This window comes from Lineus longissimus, chromosome 10 (assembly GCF_910592395.1).
Source record: "Lineus longissimus chromosome 10, tnLinLong1.2, whole genome shotgun sequence".
NCBI lineage: Eukaryota > Metazoa > Nemertea > Pilidiophora > Heteronemertea > Lineidae > Lineus > Lineus longissimus.
Window position 1 is genome coordinate 1,445,466 of NC_088317.1, and position 22,637 is coordinate 1,468,102.

The 22,637-nt window shown below is 42.7% G+C and overlaps 1 protein-coding gene across 7 annotated transcripts; it reads right to left on the reverse strand.

Moving 5' to 3' along the window:
* Nucleotides 1-317: 317 nt before the first annotated feature.
* LOC135495123 (probable ubiquitin carboxyl-terminal hydrolase FAF-X) lies at nt 318-22,332 on the reverse strand. Of its 7 annotated transcripts, none has more exons than XM_064783551.1 (43): nt 22,200-22,332; nt 21,354-21,622; nt 20,123-20,339; nt 19,827-19,939; nt 19,377-19,489; nt 18,597-18,702; nt 18,337-18,516; nt 17,987-18,171; nt 17,673-17,811; nt 17,311-17,568; nt 17,017-17,223; nt 16,705-16,821; nt 16,096-16,334; nt 15,773-15,896; nt 15,125-15,442; nt 14,659-14,999; nt 14,391-14,502; nt 14,047-14,305; nt 13,700-13,830; nt 13,324-13,478; nt 12,840-13,077; nt 12,567-12,692; nt 12,212-12,381; nt 11,933-12,041; nt 11,523-11,669; nt 11,069-11,215; nt 10,648-10,861; nt 10,260-10,483; nt 9,794-9,972; nt 9,453-9,626; nt 8,912-9,231; nt 8,607-8,739; nt 8,175-8,428; nt 7,860-8,044; nt 7,577-7,668; nt 7,195-7,433; nt 6,852-7,003; nt 6,489-6,662; nt 6,133-6,294; nt 5,706-5,874; nt 5,118-5,320; nt 4,775-4,921; nt 318-4,523 (listed from the first exon to the last, which is right to left on the reverse strand). In XM_064783551.1, the coding sequence occupies exons 2-43, from the start codon at nt 21,525-21,527 to the stop codon at nt 4,179-4,181; spliced, it is 7,791 nt and encodes a 2,596-aa protein (XP_064639621.1). In that variant the 5' UTR covers nt 21,528-21,622; nt 22,200-22,332; the 3' UTR covers nt 318-4,178. The 7 variants fall into 7 exon arrangements, with proteins under 7 accessions (XP_064639621.1, XP_064639620.1, XP_064639622.1 ...); XM_064783550.1 differs by having other exon boundaries at nt 5,700-5,874; XM_064783552.1 differs by having other exon boundaries at nt 10,260-10,486.
* Between the last annotated feature and the right edge of the window lie 305 nt (nt 22,333-22,637).

Genomic DNA, 22,637 nt, shown 5'->3' on the forward strand with positions numbered 1-22,637 from the left:
GTGCGAGGAAGCTTTTGATGAAGCGGAGACTGGTGTTGTAAGCATCATTCCTAGGACAAGTGAAGCCGGCCGGTAACTACTCTTCAGATCTTGGAACCAGACTATTGTCCACATCATGTGAAAGACTTACAGACCTGGTCTTCAGAGACCATGAAGCGTTACTCCTTTTTATTCTGTCATGATGTGACGTCTTCCAACACCAACCGCTGCAGGATGTGAAAAGGCCTTCTCACTCGACAGCAACTGTAACACCAGGACAGCCCGACATAAAATAGCAAGTTCTCCTATAGAAAGTAGGAAAGAGACAATATTTCCATCAAAACATTGGACTTTTTATTCATTTTCAATCGGCTCACTCTTTTTTATATAACATAAACCTTTGGCTACAATTATATAAAGTTCACAGCATTTACAGTCGAGTGTTATTCAGCCAAATGAGAGTGACAAAACAATTAAACTAAGATTGCCAAGACAAGACCAAGATCGCTTCTACATCATCCTCATGTATGTACACAAATGTCTTGGCTCAGTGGCGCAAAAGACTAAAGACGGCCAATCCTGTCAGGCCTAAAATTTCTCTTACATACTTTAAGATGTGCAATGTCACAGTTCAGCTTCTATGTATATTACATGAATAATATGAATTTGAACCTTCTGGGCGCTGGCAGGGGCAAGCTGTGTTCTCCCAGTGGCACAAAACTGGCTAACCTCCTCGTAACTAACAGGAACCCATACCAGTATTCCGAGGACCAAGGAAATCTAAACCTTGTTGGTTTCATTTTCCCATATCAAAAGAGCTGCAATACATTTACAAATAAATGTTGTGACACTACATTGCCCAGTTACAACCCATTCATTCAGGTTTGAGCCAGGCCTACACGAAATTTCTGTCTACCAATTGATGTCATATGAATGAGGCATATAAACACTTCTTAGTCCTTGCCAGCCCTCACATGTTCAAACTCAATACCAAAGCATCAATCATGCTTTTTGGTTATTAGATTATAAACATCAACGATATGGCCGACATATTTTTTGCTATTCACAAAGCTACATATAAAGCACATTGCAAGCGATAAGCTTTATTTTGCATTTTTTACACGTCCGAAAAGAATCCCCAAGTCTAGGATGCCAAAGCAGGGACAGTGTTGAAGATTTTGAAAGGAACTTCTGATTTTAGTGGTAACATGAGGGTTTCATTTACAAGAGGCCTGTATACAATGAGCAGAAGCCAGGTGGCCCAGATGAAGTTTTACCAAGTCACCAATAGGTGCTCTGCCATCAGAGTATAAATTAACACTATTTACGCTTGTAAGAAGGATAATTTTGCGCAAGCCAAACCAGACTAAGTACCCTAACTGCAAATACAATAACATGTATATAAGCAATTGTACCACCCAGCTCTTGCCTAAAGTCCCCCTTCAAACCTTGTCAGGTTGCTTCCAGGACATAAAACCTAACAGTTGAACAATCGATTTTGTGTTGATTATAATCACCCTCCCATGACTCTCGGACAAAATGAATGGGAATATGTGTAAACATCAACCGCAAAACATTACCTAGTTTTTCAGGCGAGATGCATGCGAAATGGCCATACATGATACAAATGTTACACACAATAGAAAATAGAAAAGTCTGGCTAATAAAAATGCCCCTTTGGAACATCTATGATAAATATCTGACACTAAGAATGAAAGTCATGAGTGTGTGTGGATGGAAACGAATTAGCATATGGTCTTAATTACAATCTCTACTTAATTATGCATTAACAGCAACTTCGGTTCAATATATTACACATACAAAGCATCAATAGGTTTTTTCAAACACGCTGAAGCACTGGATGACCATGCGTAATCCCAAGAGGTTCTTGAACAACAAAATTATGTTCCGATCTTTCTAATGTTAGGCCCCCTTCTGACTTGCAACTCCTCTGCGCAGAGGTAATCTATGAAACTGGGCTTTAGTTTCTCCAAGAAAGCATTTGACGAAACCCACAATTCACCCCAATTTTGATTCCGTGAACCTTAACACTTTGACAGCATTTTCATGTTTTACACCAGCATCACTGACTGAGGAATTAGAAGGTCTCCTCATCATACTCCCAGTTTGTTATCAATAGGTGTCGAGAAACACAATGCAGAAAACTGACTGATATGATCAGCTAAAGTAAAACACACTGCAAACGTTTTCATTGCTGCAACCTCCGATTATGATTGCATGGGACAAAATCTCTCAATTGCGGAGGTCATCGCGGATGCAAGGCGAATAATCTGCATACGAGATGGTCTGATAATATGTAACAACGATAATAATTACTACTAATTATGATCTTTAGTATCGGTGGCCTGACCTATTTACAAATAAGCACACACAGGCAAACATAGTACAATGTACTCTCTCGATAGATTTCCGCACACTTCTGTCTTAAAAGATCAATGTTTTTTTAATAAAAAAGTCCACCTTCGTATTAAATGACTGCGCTGACCAAGCAGAATCGGCAAATAATCACCTGTGACGAGCAAAGAAAGTATAATGAAAAGCAACACTGACACTGTGGCGTGATCCCAAACAGTTTCGCCCAAATGATATCTACACTACAGTGCCTTGCTAACAAGGGATATCAGTTGCAGCGACAAAAGACTCTCGTTGGCTGTGGTGGCTGACAAGATTCAGTAACCGCTGTGACCAGAGATAAACATCAAATCTGGCAATGGCTGATTTATCAGCCAATTACAATTTGTGACTAACTAACTATATGTGTTCATACACAGTGGGGGGCTACTCTTGAGAGTACTGGCAGGGGTTCTGAAAATCAGAAAAGGGTGTGCTCATACTTAAATTATGGCCCATTGAGTGTTCTTCGTTTTTACTATACATGTATATACATGTATGTGTATGTTTTAAGTATTAAATGAGCACATAATCTTTGCCTCGAACAGCATAGCATAAATAACATTTACAAGAGTTATGTCTTGAAATTTCCGACGGGAGGAGAATCAACAACATTTATAACAGATTAGCACATTTCTTTTGCAAATGCCCCTTACATATTGTAATCATGAACATTTTCTTGCCAATATTTCACTGCTGGCAATATTGAGTTCCAAAATGGATATTCATGCATTATTCAACGAGTTTTTGAAGTATTACCAAACAGTTAAAAGTGCCTACGTCAAAATACACCTACGTATTGAACATTAGTAAAACTTTAAAGATTCCTTGAAGGAGATACTAGACAGCATTGCAGGTATTGATAACTTGTGTTATTCGGGGAGATAAGGTTATCTTCCTTAGAAAACTGGACATTTTGACAAACACACCCAACGTTTGCAACACCTCAAGAGAACAACATCATGTGAATTCTGAAATAAATACGATTTATATTAATTACTTTTTTGCCATGATGTGTTTCTCTCAAGGTATTGAAACAACTGTGTCAATCACAAATCATATAAAATGTCACACGCATTCGATTACTTCGCTTTCACAGAAAGTCACACAAAAAGCAAGCAGGAAACACGTAACCATAGTAACTGTTCCCTTTATCTACACACGTTTTCACCAAGTTCTTGTTTTTTTCATATGTGAACTGCCTGGCAAAAAAGTTGGCTGAAGAAAAAAAAATTGGGAGGAAAAAATTTTTCTTCATTTTTTGAAATTTTTTCATGTGTCAATCACAAATCACAACTCACAAACATTTGGAGGAAAAAATTTTTCTTCACTTTTCGTAAATTTTTTTTTCATGTGTGACAAGCATTTGCCAGAGCAGGTCAGATATGTCCATATCCCTTACACAAAGTGTTGACTCTCACATAATCAACAATCTGTTCTGGCCTTTACGATCTGCAACTGAGGTGACTGATCAGAGGGGCGACCCCAATTACTGCAAAGGCCTTCCACTGTTCTTTGTCAGATTCACCAGCCATTGAAGAGATCTCGTACAACTTGGTCGAAATTGAAATCGAAGTCCAAATTGAACATGCCTCTAGAACCTCCAACAAGAAGGAGATCTATGTCAATTACCATTCATTGTTGAATGGAACCGAAGGGCGACCATGCATAAGAAATTGGAGGCCCCAGTTGACAACCTTTCTGTGTCACATGCAATACAGTGTTTTGAGGCCACCAACCACAAGGAGACCATTGTAGGCCACTGTTCCTTCTCAACTCGGCCACAACTATGAGGTCTCAGTTGGACTATTGCCATGGCTGGTTTCCTCCTCTCCATTATCAGAATTCTCTGTTGCCGTGTTTACACGCGTCTGATTCAACTGGTTGGTGATCTGGTTTGGAGGGGCAGGCGCATGTTGCTGTCCGTACGTCTGGACATGGTTGTTTTGTACCGGATGAGCTCGCTGTGTTGATTGTGCGGGTTGTGTTGTGGAAGGTGCAGCGGCTGCTGGTGGCGGCTGCTGACCCTGGGTGGGAGGCTGCTGGCCCGCTGGGTAGTTGGCACTCTCCCCATCTGGAGGAGGTTGAGGGCTCTCCCCTTGTTCATCAGCCAGCTCAGTGTCTTCTTGCTCCTAAAAACGACAAGTGTCAATGATGATTTGGCACCATAAATACAGTTATTTAACCATCATCATCATCTGTTCTATAGAGTACCACATTCTGCAAATGCTTAGAACGAAGCTATTCAACTGATCAAGTCAGGTATGGTTCTTTTGGTGAAACGCAATCACAGACATAAAACAGATTGCTAAAACCAATTTCTCCGGCTCAAAAGCAACGTTGACTTGTCAACATCAAGTAGCATCACAAGCTTTGATCCTACCTCTTCCGGACAAAGTTCTACAGCCTTCGCCAGTGTGACCCTGGCACTATGAGATCGTTCCAAGAAGTAGCCATTGGAAGTTTCATTCGACTGCGCTGGAGGCGACCAGTTGTTGTATGCATATTGGGTGTTGCTCGAGTAGTGGCGCTGTAGAAGAGAAAGAGGAATAAGGATCGTCGAAAATATCCAATTTTTTTGGCATGAAACACGACAAATACAGTCCAATCCAATGCACAAAGAGCTATACATGGTATTGGGTCAGCTTCAACTGAATGATTCAAATCCCAAGCTTTGACAAAACAAAGGTGACAAGCCCAGCCCATTGAGATTTACTAAGACCTACCCTCTCCAATTCATCGTGTAACCACTCAACAGCCCACGTCCACTTTCTCTTCAGATCACCGTTACTCTGCAACATCTGAGCAGCCGGAGCGCAATGCGTGAACAGGTTCACCATCATCTTGATGCACTGGTACGCCCTCTTTTGGTAGTGGTTCTTGGAGCGCTGTATCGTGTCGAACAGGCCGTCACGGTCATCAGGAATACCTGCAATATGAAACGAAACAAATAATTTCCGACACTGAAAATGAGAAAATCAAGTTCCCACTAAGTTTGGGACATGTCTGTTTAGTCCACTATGCCAAGAGGAGATTCATTCTCGAGTCAAACACGAGAGTGACCAACATGCAACCAAATTCAGGTGTCAAATTTCTGTTAATTCATGCAGGCTTGACAGAGTATAAGTTTGCACCAAGGATATGTGAGATGGGGAACTGGTCTTAATTCGAAGTGCCACAACAGAAAAGGATCCAAGCAAGATATGAGAATAAAGCGAGTTCAACAACAAACGTGAGATCGAAAAAGCCCCAGAAAAACTGAGAAAAACTGTAAACTGTAGGTGTAAAAAAATTGGTCCATATCTTACCCTCACCTTTGAGCGCATTATGAATCCTGTGGTTCTGCCATGAGTCTTCGAGGAGTAGCATCTGGAGCAGGAGGTCAAGGTACGGACGCAGTTCATACGTGTACGAATAGGCCACCTGCCACAGGAGCTCACTTAGCACTGTTGACGAGAAGTGGGGGTTCTCCCAGCTGCAGAACTGCAGAAGACGAAACAGAGAAGTTGAGCTTCAGTATCAAGATAACTGATGCCAAGAGTGTTGTACAACAAATTGGGTGATCCACAAGGGAAGTCAAGGCCATGATTATTGAACGTGTCGAGTCAAATATCCTGACATTTACACCACACTGGCCCTCGAGTCAATCTCTGGCTCATTCCTTATGAGAGGATGGCCCTCTCATTCAGAGAGTAGGGTTACTTACATACAAGTAAACCCACCAAGTCACAGTTGACTTACCCTCAGTAGTTTAGTGGTCTCCTCTGTGTTGTTACAGTCTTCTATCAACTTCTTGACATAACTCGTTCTCCCGAAGAGGATATCTGCCACCTGTGACTGGATCGGCATCACAGGCTGTGGACAGTTTGGATCACCATGGGGGTTGGGGAGAGGCGCTTGGCCCTGCAAACACGAAAGGGGAACAATAGAAGATATTTCCTCATCTCTAGAACCCTTTCCTAAAGCATCAACATATTCTGGCATATTCTGACAATTAGCATTATTTCATGATGCCATCATGAAAACTAGCTGCAATTCTGGATGTCTGATAGTACAGATGGTGAGTGCGACTGCACCAAAGTAACTCTGAGACTTACCGCCACAGACGACTGGCACCTCATGGAAACATCACAGCATCTTGCTAACTGCGCTACCACAGCATAGAGCTTGCCCAGCTCGGCATACTGGTACCTAATCGGTGGTCCCGGACCCTCATCTAGAGCTACCAACATGAATGTTGCGGGGACATTCAACTTGAGGAGTTGGTTTTTCTGAAAAGGATCACAAGATATCACAATTTATTTCGATGAAAATAACTGTCAACAACTCCCACCGCGGATTCCTCCTCATAGACAGAAGAAATGATCAGACGACCACGTCAGAACTGAAGAATTACACCACTGGATTATAAGTACGATGTACCAAGGATGAAAATAGAAGTACTAGTCTCCGCTCCTTACCTCGGTGACTCCAAGATTGGAATACATGAGGAACAAATGGAAATATTGTGTGAGGTGACGTCCATGTTCAGAGACTTCCTTCTTCAACAGGTTGAGCACTGCTACCAGGAGATGATCACTAAGAGTTGCATTCGGGTCGGGTGTCTGCCCAGCTACAAATAGAACTCAAAATGTTAGGAGAGGGGAAGATCAGATTGACATTAGTCATTACAAAACAAATGGTGGCACAAAGGAAAAACATTTTTCTTTATTCCCTCTTCTTTCAGTCCACTTGCCACAAACCCAATTTAAGATACTTTCATGCCAAATCAGATGGAAAAGACAATGACTATTTTGTACTTACCACCATAAAGACCAGGAACAAGGGGTGGGGGACATGGTCCATCTTGGAGAGAGAAATGGGCAAGGAATACAATGACCTTGACAAATGCACTGCGCACTTCCGAGCTGGGGCATTCCAAGAGATATTCGGAGAATCGAACCGGGTGTTCGAATAGCACGTGCTGGGCAAGCCAACGCCTTGTGTTTTTGCTGTGGCGTAGATGGAGGCTCAGCGCATCGTACCACTCATTGGCTGCTCCCCTAGAGAGAAAGACATGGACATGATGTAACTAGGTTTAAACCATTCAATGCACAGGCCCAACACAGCAGGCGTAGTGTACATGAATCCACATACATGGGCTTTGTTCACAAGTGGTATCTCACTAAATTGCAGAATGATTTACCTGAGTGATTTCTTTGTGTGGAATCCTACGTTGAAGAGGAACTTGGCTGCTAGCTTCACACTGATCATGGCTAGTTCCTCTGCCTCATCACTCTGAAAGTAACAAGATACAAATTATCGAATGAGAAAATATTTGAGGTTTTCTCACTGTTTCAATTTCTATGCACGCCGGTTGTCGTGGTGACCTAGAGTCCCTGCAGCAAAGGCCGCACAGAAGATGGAAACACTGGTACAGGGAGAGGGAGAGGACCCTATTTTTTACCTCACCGATATTCAATACTCACCAATTTGTCAAGGCCCGGCTGTAATGTGACATAAGCACTATTGCACATTAATAACTTCTTGGTAAACTGGAAATATTCCGGTGAGAACTGGTTTTTGTTGTGGGAGAATTGAATGTTCTGTTTTCTCACACATCGCTCGATGCTGGCGGGCATCTTTGGCACAACTGGTTGAGGGGTCTTAGCAACTGCAAAATAGACACAAGTCTCTTTTAATACTTTGGAAGCAAAATAGCTCAAACCATCATCATTCATCATTATGATTTAGGCATTGTGGCCAAGGATTTGGGCCTTTGTCTAGCCGCAGACGGTACTCACCGATGGTAAGATCCTGCAGACTCTTGCTAAGTCTCGCCTCCTGATCCTGAGCGTCCAATCGCTCGTAGATCAAGATGTACGCATTCCACCATCGTTTCTGTCGCCGATACGACATTCGCTTCAACATGTGATCAAAGACTTCACCGACATACTCGCCACCGAAACACTGATTCTTCATCTCCTCCTCGTCCTCCATTTTACATTCAGAGACTTCACCGTCGTCGAATTTGTACCACTTCCATGTATCAGCGATTCTGATTATGAACAAAAGATGGAGTAAATAAAACAAGAAACACTGCTTGGCATCACTGCCTCAGTTAATAACACCAAGGTCAAGTCAATATCAAGTTGGCAACTTCGTCCAGGATTTTAAGCTAACCTCCCTCCTATAAACCAGCTATTAATCCCAGCACACCCATCCCCTCTACTCACCTGTGTAAGATATAAGAGTAGTAATGTCCACCGCTAGCTTGGCCACTGTGTACCACGACACCTACTAATTTGTATTTGCTACACATTTTACTAAGTTCCTCTATTTCTTCATTGTCGTCTGCTATCACTTCACCTACAATGTAAACAAGATGATATAGAATGTGAGAAGACATTCATCGCAAAATACCAAACAGTCAGAAGATATTGGATCAGTGAACAAAGCCTTGAAGTGACCGTCAACCAACCAGTGGCTGGTTACAACGTATGCAGTCAAGAATGTATAACTCAGTTACACAACTACCTACCCTCAATTTTGGCAAGACCCTGTACAGTGTATGGCTCCATTTCTAGTTCTCGAGGAAACTCAAAGTAATCGTTGAACTTCACCGCACATTCCCTTTCCCAGTCGTAGTCGAAGCGTTTCAACTGTATGGCCAACATTGGCGGCAGACGTTTGATACACATTCTCTTCACCGTGTCCACCTTTTTACCACATTTTTCGCACATGTAGGCGTTGGCCCCCTCTAGGAGATCCCCTTTGACGTACTGCTCTAACGATTCTAACAAGTTCTGTTGGTTTCGTATGTCGATGTTGAGGGTTGTGAATGATTCTTCCCTTGAGTACCTAAAAGTGGAGAGAGGCACGTCAGGATGAAACCAGCAGAAGTTTCCAAGTGAAACTTTTCTGACATTTCATTAGCCTAAGACATTTAAATTTCCCCACACGCAAAAAATTCACCTAATTTCAAAGCACATGTGACAACAGACTATGTTTTTTCAGATTCTGTACTTTTCATGAAAGAATTTTCAAAATGATATAACATTCCAATAAACCGGGTCACTTACCTATGAGGACATCCCTTGCAGATTTTCTGATCTGCAAACGTGCCCCCAAGAACTTTCGATATAGCAGGCGTGTGACCTAATGACTTCATGGCTTCATCCAGACTGTCCACCAAACTGTTGAAGAATTCTAGTGCATCGTGTTGCTCGCGTAGATTCACTGGCTCACCCCACAATCTGGAGAGGAAAATTGGATGATGAGGATGGACCCAGAGTATGTTGACAAATGGAGGGAAGAATCTATGAATTATTTCTTCAAAAGCCACAAGCATGCTTCATCAGTGCATCCAGCCCATCCTGCCTGAACTGAAATCAAATGCAAGGGACTTATTCGAATGTCTTACTTGAAATGTTTCCAAAACCCCTTTGGCACGTAGTATTGAAGTTTACTACACATGAGATGACCGAAGATCATCTGGATGTGTTTCAAGACTCCAAGATTGTAATCTTTCCTCTCTTCCTGCTTTGTTACGACTGGCTTCTCCTCATCTTTGCGCTCCTCGTCACCCGTGTCAATATTGGTCTGAAATGCCACAGAGGAATGTTAAAGAAAGCTCTCAAATGTCAGATAAAGATGCAACATTCCCGTAAAAGAACCAAACTGAATTCTAAACCAGCCGAGTGGAGCTACAGGAAGAACGACCTGAAATACAATGTAATGGAACAATGTGTCTATACCTACAACCTGATTACATGGGAGACGAATACAGTCTTGATGGAACATTACACAGATGTAGAGTGATCAAACACACTACATTATCGTAAAACTCTATGACCTCAGATCTGCTGGGTAAATAACTCGTCACATACCTCATTTTCTGCCTTCTCATCACCGGACACTTCCTCCTCAATATCGTCAGCAGCCCCCTCTATTGATAGAATACTATGTCGAACCGGTTCGATCATGAATAACTGTTGTAGCACAGAGTTCATGTAGCACGTAGCGCCGGCATTCTTCAGACCGACAAATCCTTTGTGGGGACGAGGTCCAACTGGGGGCAAGTATTCCCATTCGTTCAGGGTGATCTCATTGCCTGCTAGAGAAATGATCATCTTTAAAATGTGAGAGAGACAAGGTAACGAATAAAAGAGTTACAGATAGATTTGATTAGGTTGTTTCCCTTGTGTTTAAGGCAACAACTTTGTCTAGGCCTTAAGTACAAGGATATTTTGACAGGGAATTGCAATGAGGACCTACCGGAATAGTACATTTCCATAATCATATCTGAAAGACATCGTAGGTTTTGAACACATCCAGAGCACAGCGCCACCAATAGTTCAAATGCAGCAATGATAGTCGGTGAGGTCGAGCAGACGGGTATGGCTTGATCATCCGGGAGGTCGTTGCCCTGTATCTTTCGACACTGTATCACAATCTTGGACGCAGGGAATATGAAGTCTTCAACTAGCTCCTGGAGAGGGAAAGAGAGCAATAGAGTTAAGAACTGTTCTCTAGTTATTATCCTTTTTGTCCCTTTTCTTCTTTTTCACAGTCAGGCCTACCACAGACGCGCCTTATGGCAGCACGCATGGCTAACCATCTCCGAGTACTACATAGGCCATACACAATGACGATGATGGCAACATTCGACACTGAAGAAATCAAGCTAATCTCGTACCTTAATGAGATTAGTGCCTCCCTTCTCTGACCCTATATGATATTTTTTCTCGGCCGACTGGAAGGCAAGCAATTCTCTTGTCACACCCAGGTAGCCTTCAAGAAGAGCCTCCTCAACTGTCATCTCACCGGTACTTAGCACACTATCCTGAAGAAGCCAATGAAAAATAAAGTTTGATAGATTCACAACAATTCTGGTCCCTAACCGCTAGCGACAAAAACCACCTCACAGAGCATCAATTTCTACTGACTGATAAGGACAGAGCTAACAGAACAATGTACGATGCCCGATGGGATGTTGCGGACATTACATCATATCACAATGATACCATCAACAATGGCAACATACTTATGAACTGAAAAGGACACACATCAAATTCTTAGTTCAGAATGGCAGATATGAAACCATAACTATAATATCCCTCCAAACATATTCAAAAGGTACCAATACTTACTCTAACCCTTTTCAACCAGGTAATCTGGTTGTTGAGGAGTACTTCAGCATTGGGTAATATCGTCTGACTCGCACACGCATAATTCAAGAGCCTACAAAGCAGCTGGAAATACTCATGGGATTGCTTTGCTTGGTCTTTGGCAGTGGACTGAAAACACATGACAAAGAAAACATTGGGCATTTATTTCATTGTTTGACCTGAAAAATGGAGTTATGGCGAGACTTATTTTATACCATAGTTAGCGTCAGCCTCCCCACCAGACCCACAACAATACATTCAGGTCAGATGGACCAAGTAATCAAGTAAATGACGAGTGAAGGAAATGATAAATTGAATAAAATGGACAGGACAGGGCCTAAGAAGTCAACAACTTCTGAGGGGGGAGGGCATAAAAAGCATATTATACTTACAGCCAACACTGTAAATAGTAATGTGATGAAGAAGATGAGAGGCCTGCCTCCCCCAGTACACTTAGTCGCCATCAAGTGGAACTGGTCTGTAGCTGATACCCGCACAGCCCTGGAAAACAAGAAGACAGGCATGAGAATCCAGGCAGAATGATGAGGAACAGAATGTAGCCTCGGAATAGTGGTTTATATGTCCAACCAATCGGGTCATGACTCAAGTAGGAACACTCTAACTTCAACAGACAAGGAAAGAACGTGATTTTCCAACAATGTTCGACTCACCTGCTTTTACACAATAACAACAAATCGATGATAAAACACTGCCAGGACTTGTCCTTGTTGAGCGCCTCCAACGCAGCCGGACACAACGCCAAAGCAATACTCAACACTTCCAAGGCCTCTCGACACACATTGATGTCCTCGGTGTCTGGCTGCTTGGCAGAGTTGCCACCCTGGAAAACAGAACAAGGAATTCTAAGCCATGAAGAAACTCGCATGAGGCAGATACTGGCAACATGGCCTGGCTTAGCCTGGCTATTCATGAACCAAATGAAGTTCCCGAGGCAGGCTAGCGTGCATGTCCATGAAATAGGCTTCAGAAGAGACTCCTATTGTCATCATTGTAATCATCACTAACCTTCTCGTGTGCCTTATGAATCTCTTCACTTGACGAGTGCATTAGCTGGAGGTTTCCACTCGACGCTGACCAAGCGATCTTCTGCACCGACTTCACACACACAAGGTCAGGATTCACACCAGTGATCTGGAAGAAATTTATCATGTTACATCTTGTAGAAAAAACCTCGCTTAAGTGTCAGTACATATCTTGGACACTATTGATTACTGTACAGTTTGAACCAGTAACAAACTTAAACAGGTGATTTCAAAGATATCATATGAAACCTCCTACCTTATCACCGAGATGTTGTCCAAGCCTCATTGCCACATTCCTAGTCATGCACTCGGCGCTCGGGTTGGGCACATGCTGCAAGGCCTGCTGCAGCACGACTGCATGGTTATGAGCAGTGGCTGATATAGGTGGGGAGGTAGCATCAGAGTGGCACGCTTCCGCCACAACTTGAACAGTAGCATGGCCAACGGTTGTCAGGAGAAGTTTCCCTATCTTTAGGATGATGTGGAATGCCGATCTGAAGTGAACAATGTGCGAGTATTAGAATCAAGTGCTCTGAACAGCTTCATTAAGTGGTCAACGAGACTTTTATTGATCAAACCAGCGGCTCTATTGGATGGTGACTTGTGGTACTTCATCTTGGCAGAGGTCAGCACCTCTGTTCTTTCTGATCAAATGTCAGACAACCTTGAACAGTCAAGCATTCCATGATTGTTCAGACTGACAAAATTATTCCTGAGATTATCACCAGGCCAACTCTTACCTTCTTGTCTGTGAATCAGCATTCGACATGAAGGTACTCTTCGTCAGCATATTTAGCACAACTTGCACACCACCGCTCTTCAGAAAGTTCCTTTGGAAATCAAAGGCTTCTTCAGATAAGGGGTTAAGTGCGGGCATTAGCAGAGCGTAGGTCACCTAAAAAGTAACAAATACAATGAGTTGTGAGGCAGGACGAAGAGGTCACGATCTGACACAATTAACCAGGTAGACAGGGCAGGCAAAAGCCACATTCAAGTAAGACAAATGAGCAGCAAGAGAGATTCTTACACCCCTTGAAGTCACTGCCCCGAAACCACAAACTGCCCAAACTGTTTTGAGATCGTCTTTTGATCAAGAATGAAATGGCGACAACTTACCTCCAAGTTATAAAGAACCTGTGACGCTGATGTCGCAAAGTAGAGTGATTCTAAGGTGGGCGATAACGACTGTTCTCCTCGCTTTGATAAGTCTAAACACATGGCTCGTAGTCGCTCTATCACATGAGTATCTAAAAGGCAGAATTCAAACATTCAAGGAAAGTGCTCGCTGTGGTATTTTTCAAACAGTCGCCAGTGCCAAAGTAACTACATGTAACACCTGTTATGGAGGCAAAGGTCAGACGACAGCACAATGTCTGTGATCGGGAGATTCTCCAAACATTTGAAGACTGTTTTAACTCTACCATATGTACATGTATGATACTTTAAATATTCCAAGGACTCACCGGATGGCATCAGCTTAAGTAGCAGCCTAGCTGTATCCCTAAGTTTTGCTAATTTTAACTGGCATCCTAAATCTGCCATCTGGAATAAGAACTGGGCGTATCTAGCTTCAATCGACATGAGGACACCGGGTAGACAGTTCTCGGCCTCGATGTTTGGTCCGTCGAAGTGATGATGCGGTGATCCAGTGGAGCTGTCGGAACTACTGTCTGGACTTGACGGCATGTTACTACCTATTTGGCAAAGCTTGGCAGAGATCAGCTGAAGAGAAACAGTAAGAACTCAGTCAAGCCATCACTAACATTCTGATGAAACTATTCGAGTATCTCAATCATTCTCAACTTACAGTTTTGTCTCTGATAGGAACCATTGAGATCAGACGTCTGTCATCGTTGGGGTCCAGGATTTCTCCATTAATGTACAGGTCTACCTTTAGGTTGCTGTTGTTGGCTTTCACCCTGGAAAGTAAAGAGGAAAGTAGGAAGTTCATCAACTCACAAGTTCACTCAGATGACATCTGATATTCAGTGTCAGTCCGTAAGGGTATTAACCAGAGACTGGAGATTACCCTCACTCCAGGAGGGGAATCAGTATTATAAAGAACGGTGACTTACCTATGCAGGATCTGCCTCCTTACAGCCCCGATAGTATCATTCGTATGAGACCAGATATCAATGTCCTCCATCTGACGGCCCTGGTTTGGAAACCTTACAAGTAATGTCACATGTTTTCCCCGACACGCTCGACTCAACGGCAGAATGGCCCGCTCCTCTCCATAGGCGTCGTCACACTCGGCGACGTACTCACGCAGCACCGTCATGACTCGTATCATCCGTGATGTCTCCTGGTGGACGCGATTCACACTATCCTTGTCCTTCTCTAGAACGGAGATCGTATCGTAGGACGCCTTCAGACGATCAACGCAAGACTGGATGAAATCCTGATGGATGTGAACCTGAAACATAGGCAGAAGAGTCAGTAATAATCAGTTCAACTCCACATTCCTGTGACTACCCCACAATTCCTCCCTTCGAAAAGAACATCTGTTCTTGTACAACATGGTAAACTGCTAAATCATACCTGATTCGACTGTAATCTTGGTCCCAAGTTAGTATAGATATCCTTGAGGAGGGTGATAGCCTTCTCTGCCACATCGTCAGGACTCCACAGCACAACTCGCCACAGGTAATCCAAGCCGATCAGTTCCAGATCGTCCATCATGTACCCCCCACGCCGCTTGGCCCGGAGCTTCCCCTCCTTCGTATTCACGGCTTTGAAGAAGCGTTCGAAGCACGTCATGCCGTTTTCTGTCAGAAGGGATGGGTCGAGTTGCAAGATGTTGTTCTCGAAGAATTCACGTGTGATTTCTGGATCCAGGTCCGGTTCTTCTCCCATTAGCTGTGGAAAAGATGAATTATATCGTTGTCCTCTCAGTTACAATTCAACACAAACAAATTCGAAATAAACTAGAGCTTAAAGAATGAAATAAGTTCCAATCGGCCACCTAGCAAGAACCTCTTCAGTGGATCGTTTCAATGTTACATTTTGTTGTTCCCCCTATCGTTCAAACAGCTTGTCTGTCCTTTCTATTTCAAGTTGAATATTCAGTTTCAACAACTTCTAGATCCAGAAGGTCAGAAGTGTCCAGCTGATGATCTACACTATTTACAAAGCAGGGAGTTGGGGTAGAGGACAATTCAGTAGAAATTGACATACTTTTCCACATACCTTAGAGAACCACCTAAAGCAAGCTTCCCTGTCCGTCACGTAGATAGCATTCTCCGCCAAGCAGTTCCAAAGCTGTTTTGCCTGAGGCTCGCACAACCAGAGCTGTCCATCTTTCAGCAAAAATCTGCAACAGAAAGTCAAAATGTCACAAAATGTAAAATATCGATGCATCCTCACACTAGTCACAGCGATATCGACAATTTGTGTCACCAATAGAACTTGAAAGACAAGCAGAGTGAGTACTGCCCTCTGTTGGAGCGACTTTATTGCTTATAATAACTCGACTCTACAAAAAGACGTCAACACAGCAACATCTGACCTACCTTAGAAATTTCAATCTCTCCTGGACCTGCTGTATATGATTGAACCTCCCATCTGGCAATATATTCCCTGGCTCTTCCTCCGGGAACTCCTTAGCGTGGAGGCGGGCATTGTTCATGTAGGCAGAGAGATTCTGAGCAACCAGCATCACGATCGAGTGTGAGGTCTGCAGTTGGTTGATGACGTTATTGCGATAGTAGGGCAGTGGAGAACGACTGGCCGGGGTGAAGTTCTGTGGGGCCTGGAATAGACAAAACAGTAAGGTGAGACTTTTTTATATCTTGGTTAGCATGCCCGCCGCCAGGCAATTAACTGAAAATGTGAAGAAAAAAAAAAATTTTTTTGTTGGTCATTTTACTTTTAGCAAGCCCACAGCACTCAAAATTGCCGAAAAACTGAGAAAAATTTAATTTTTTTTTTTTATCATTTTACTTTCAGCAAGCCCACAGCACTCAAATTGCCGAAAAACTGAGAAAAATTTTAAAATTTTTTTTTATCCCGACCGCCGCTGTTCAGGGCCAGGAAGCCCGAGTGCAAAATTTGACCACCACCGCACTGTGGAGTGAGACCCAACTAGAGTTGTGCGAGATCATCTCAACATCTTTACTCACCTCATTGAATAGTTGACAAATCTCTCGTATTTGTTTGAGGGCTGGTAGCACCCACTTGTCATTCTTGAGTTCCTCCACGAACCGGTTGATCCACTGCATCTTCTGGGCATCACGATCCTGCAGAAGAAACAGAATGACAGTTCACGAGTTGTCTCTAGCACTCAACTCAAAAGCGGGACTTTCCTAAAAAGCTGCTGGTCACTGCAAGCTGCAGTAAGTGACTACCTGTATGGAGAAACACCAAAAAACCATAAACATATCCGTCTTTGATGAATAGCGATGCATAATTCTGAATCAGCGGATTCAACATACCTGTGAGCAGCTGTAGTCCAGAATCTTGATATGAGCATTCAGGGCCTGGTCCATGATTTCTGTGGGCACGTCCTCACTATGGGCAAGGTTCCAGAGAAGCCCCAACACCTTGTGTGCCATCACACCTTCCTTGTCATCCTCAGCAAGCCGGCGGATCAACTCCAATAACTTCTCACGCTGCTTCTTACTCGCATGTGTCCAACTCCCCTGGAAATACAAAGATATATGTTGACTTAATACTAAGTTCCGTCATACTCAAGTGTTTTGATTTTTGCATTGGACGAACCAACTCACCTGGAAACACTCGAAGAGATGGTCCAGCTGCTCAGGTGAGAAATCCCAGGCCAACTTGGCCAACAGGTCATGAACGTTCTTCACAATCGCCTCATGCTTGCCTGACTGCGCCTCCCAGATCCTATCAAGGTCATTTAGCGTCAGCGCCTTCTCCTTGATCATAAATCGTATGATTTTCTCCAGTTTTTCCACATACTGAGGCTGGTGGAGACTATCCCTTAGCACGATTGCTAGCACATTGTTCTGTTGGACCCATTCCTGAAAGAAACAATCATAAAATATACAAATCACTTTGAAATCTGACTGCAATTCACAGACTTGTAATGGAGAACATGATGAGAGGACACAAGAATAGTACTTACCGCCATCTTCTCAGCGGTGAGCCATTCGTCCTCCTCGATCTGGCTGTGGCGGTGGGTGTAGTAGGACACACTTGTGATCACCTTGTTCACTTCATTCAGGGCATTCATCTTGCCATTGAACGAGGAGATTTGCAGGAGCCTACAAACAGAATCAATTGGAAAAGATGGCAACATTTGGTGGAATACGGATGGAGAAACAACCATAAACCTCTGGAGCAAAACCACAGATTGTCAAAACATGCCTCCCTATCCCTGCGGTGAGTGCATCACATTTTGATATGAATACTCAAGCAAAAACATAGTCATGATCCTACCTCAGTATCATTTCGAGTCTGAAAATCTCCAGTTTCTTGATGATTTCCTCTTGCCCACTGATGCGGGAGACGAGACACTTCAAGGCCTTGATTATACCAGACAGCGCATCATTCTTCGCTTCAGTCTTTGATTCCTTCTTTAGCTCATCATCGGTAAGACCTTCAAGAAACTTTGGGACAATATCCTGAAAAGACATTACAAAGTAAGAAATTTCAAATTCACTGAGATATATAGGAGAACACAGCCACTGAGTGAGGTATATTGCTCTGCCTGAACTTGAAGACCATAAAGTGAAAATAACAAATTCTAAACATGTTAACAAGCCAAATAAATGTAAATCAGAACTTACCACAATGGGCATGAAGTACTTCCTAACTGTATGTGGTGTGAGAACCTCATAGCAGAAACCAAACGGTCTGACCAGTGCCGCTATCACTTGGACGTTCAAGCTACCCGCCCTGAAGCGGTCCAACAGGATCTGGAATCCCTCCAGCTGGCCGAAGCGATTCACAAGATCCACTAACCAACCCTGAAAAGACAGATTGGAATCATAACCTGCAGAACCTTTGAATTTAAAAGACATGTGTTCTGAAGGAAAGTTAAGCTCACCCTTGGTGTTCTTGGGTCGGGCGGCCGGGCAAACAGCTCATCTTCAGCGAGTTGGGAGTTGGATGGAACCGACTCGGACTGACGAGTTCCGTTGTAGCAATGGAATCTGCGAAGAGACCACAATCAGAATGTTAGCCTCAGGGAATATTTACAAACAACCAATCAGTATTAGGCATGACAGATGGCACAAACACACAACATATTCAATCTATAGTTTGTGCCTCAATCATTCAGATTATTTTATTATCGAGAACAAGGAACATCTGTGTTGCAAATTTAATCACAGGCCAGCAACGGTGTCTCACTTCCAGTCTAGTCTGTTGCCATGGCAACCTGGTACAACCATCCGGGGTAGTTTATCTGATAATGGAACAATCACTGCCGGATGGATTTTTTTAATGGTAAACGAGGAACAGTTGAGAGTACAGTTTGTGTTCAAAAATAAAATGTGGGCAAGATGTCTGCATGCCTTTCATGAATTTGTTTGTGTCATCAGAATGCCACTAATAATGACTAAAATGATAGAAACCAATAAAAAACAAACTATTGCAGAAACAATCGGTCTTAAAATAGCTCCCGACAGCTCCACCTCTGCAACAAATGCCTCGGAACACAAAATCAATAACCTGATAAAATAGCCAATACTAGACTAGACACTGTTTTCATGTTACAATCTCAGATATGACCAAGACGTTTAAATCCAAGATAGCATTCGGAAGAGAAAAGCATGCAGATTTTGCCAGATACACCTACGTAAATCTTAAGACAGGAACTACTTACTTTGAGGAAGGGTTGAGAACCATGGCAAGTAAGTCTATCAGGGGGTACCAATCTTGGGAGAGTTTGGTAGCGCACAGTTCAATCAGTCGTTCTGCATTCTTCATAATGCATCTCTGAAAAGTAAGAAATCATACATGATTTTATATTGATACCCTTTTCAAGAATTTTTCAATTCAGTAGTTAAACGCTGTTGTTAAGCTGAACGTCCTTCATGAATTTGGCCCCATTTGTCTAAGCTTGATTCCATCTGGTCTGTCCACATCTCCCTATCTACCATTCATTCATAAGAAATTTTGGTTTCTTCTACCAAAATAAACTTTCCGAAAGTGAACTTTGCTCCTTGTAATTTATACTTCACAAATTTCTTTTTAACTATTATCACATCGGTGGCAGATAAACCAGGCAATCAAGCAATGAAAGACTACAGCTAAAAGGTATGGTTAAACTTACATGTATCTCATACTTCCATCCCGATACCGCTTCATCCGTTAGTATCTTTGTGAAGGAGATGGTCAGACCCTCGGCAAAGAACCGCTGACAAGGCTTACTCTTTGTGTCAACACCTGAAGAAGACATTGAACAGGAGATGAACCGAAGATCACATTTCAATTCAGACTTTTAAGGGACAATTCAAGGGTGTGATTTTGCTGGCCAGGAGAATAGCACCTTGTTTGCCATCACACAACACCACAAGAAGCATCACTTCACACTAAAATTGACCATCTCTCAAAAATATGGATACACACCTCGTTTACAAAGATCAATGGCAGCATCGAGCAAAACCTCCAACTCTCCCTTGGGTAGGACTGGAACAACCCATCGCGGCCTGTTGATCATCTCGTCCAACTTATCAAGTTCCTCTGTCGGGAAGGTGATACTCTGATTGTCAACAGGTATGTCAACCTCAGTTTCAATCTCTCCAGTTTCGTCATGCTGAATAGGCTGATTTGGCGTGTTTGCAGTCTGTGAGAGAAAATTATCACATGAGGGTTTACATAGTATCGTCACCTTCACGTTTTATTTTCACAAGTGACGCCCTTTCGAGATGTCACAGCTTCAGGAAGGGGGAGGGCGGGTACGAGTACACTAAGCTGATTGTTGCATAGAGGCTCCACAGTCTGTTCTATCATGCCTCTATCAACCAGCGAAACAAATATTCCAAGTTCACTACAGTGAAAGTGGAAACCAAAGGCAAAGTTCAGAAGAAAGGGAATTCCCCGAATATAATGTGTACCACTGACGCACAGCATAGGAATTTTCACTTGACAAAGGTGTAGAGCATTTTTATCAGCACCATACCAATATCACTATCAGGAATACTTGAATATACACTTCCTTCTTGCAACAAAACCAATAGTATTGTCAATATAAGGCAAGCCAATCAATAGTGATGAATTATGCTTGAAAGTGCATTGTGAGATCAATACTCAAGCTATAAACCAGGCAACATGTTTGACATACATGCAGAAAAATTATCAACCCCTTAATTAGGGAGGATTAACCGGCAGTCTGTTTGATAAAGTCTGCACATGGCTAGCCAGTGCTGTTCAGTAATTCCAGACAAAGAATACACTTTCCTACCCAATTTCTTTTTCTTGGGGTAAACTGGTTTAACACAAGGAATCAATGAAGTCGAGGTTAAATATGAGATGCTAATTTATGACTAATGACCAGGTATAGGCCTTGATGTAATTAGAGTGTCTGCCCTGGGGTACAATTAGTAATTATGTCTCACGCGTAATTAGTCTGTCAAAGGTATGATAATTAGTCCGTCTGGGGTGTAAATACTGTAATTAGCATGGTGATTAGCCCAAATTGAATTGAATTGAATAGGGACCAATTATCAAATTGAATATATATAAATTGTACTGAGTGATCCTGTCATAAATCTTAAGGGCTAATTTAGTAATTCTATAATTGACATGTCTGAGGAACAGGTGTCAGAGTTATCATTGTGACATATATTTAGAATCTTACTGTTGGAGATTGAGGTTGAGTGGCTTGAGGCATTGGCTGCGTCGTCTGAGGTTGTCCACCAGCACCCTGGGTAGGCTGCTGCTGTAGATTTCCCTGCTGAGGCGAGGTCGGAGGCTGCGTGCCATCTGGAGGGGAGTCCGTGGTGTTTTGACTCCCTCTCATTGCAATTGTCATGACTCCGTCGTAGGACAAATGATGTTACTTTTGACCCAGCTTCACCACTGTTGGCCTGGCTCATAAGTGTAGAACTTTAGCACTGAAATCTGCACCTGGAATGCAGAGAGGTTCTGTGTCATTCATTTTTCATAATCATGCCCACCAGAAATCAGACAATACCAATACCATTACCAATATAATTAAATGCTTCACATGATTGAAGTTGAAGACCGTCAACAATGGCAGTGGTATACTTTTTCCTTCCAATACTGACGACGGATATTTGATTTACAAAAACAGACCACAACAGAAGTGTAGGACAGCTGCATGCACGATTTCGCAACACATCCGATCAGCTCAGCTGGCACAAGCTGACAGCACATGCACTTCCAATGGAAAATGCATTGTGGGCATTTGCATTTTTCAGTGATATTAGTACTGGGAATACTAGTGTAATGCAACTGGGGTTTTACTCATGCAAAGCTGTGACTGTTGTACGATGAACATAGCACCTAATGACTAGTCTTTGGTTTAGTGTGTTTGAGCAAAATATCTCAAATTGATGACGGAATGCTAACGTCATTTGTGAATTTTGTCCAGAAAGAAATAAACATGGCCGCCGAAAAACTTCATTCCGGTAATCTACCCGGTAAATGACACAAATATACAGAAATTAGGCAACTGACAAACCTTTTCAACGATGTTATCAATAGGGTAGATTCTAATTAATGTCCTAAATTATAAATAAGTGTCAAAATTTTGGTAAAAATCATCATTATTTTCTTTTTATTCGAAGTAAACATCAGTAGCCGGCGCAAGACTACCGTCCTGAGCGAATTCAGCGAAATCACACAAAAGTGATAAGACGTTTTTCGATCCAAATGTATCAGGCACGAGTCGAAATGAATGTTCAACATTATGGAATAAGATGTTTATTTCAATTTAAGTGTGTAACAGGTGCATATTTGCTTAAATCAGTGAAATATGAAAGAACTACATTTTTCGTCGGCAGTCTCGCGAGAAGTTAACAGGTGCGAGACACCTCTCTCAACATGGCGGCGACCTTCAGATGCTCTTCGCTCCTCGGCGCAGTTTTACCCCTTAAAAGATGTCTTTTTCGGGGTTTAG

Excerpts from the sequence above, each read along its gene's own strand:
- LOC135495123 (XM_064783545.1), bottom strand. The coding sequence starts at position 21,527 with ATGACAATTGCAATGAGAGGGAGTCAAAACACCACGGACTCCCCTCCA. Across the intron at positions 15,897-16,095 it reads GAGAGATTGAAATTTCTAAG|ATTTTTGCTGAAAGATGGAC; the intron begins GTAGGTCAGATG and ends TTTCTGTTGCAG. Across the intron at positions 7,434-7,576 it reads CACACAAAGAAATCACTCAG|GGGAGCAGCCAATGAGTGGT; the intron begins GTAAATCATTCT and ends CTTTCTCTCTAG.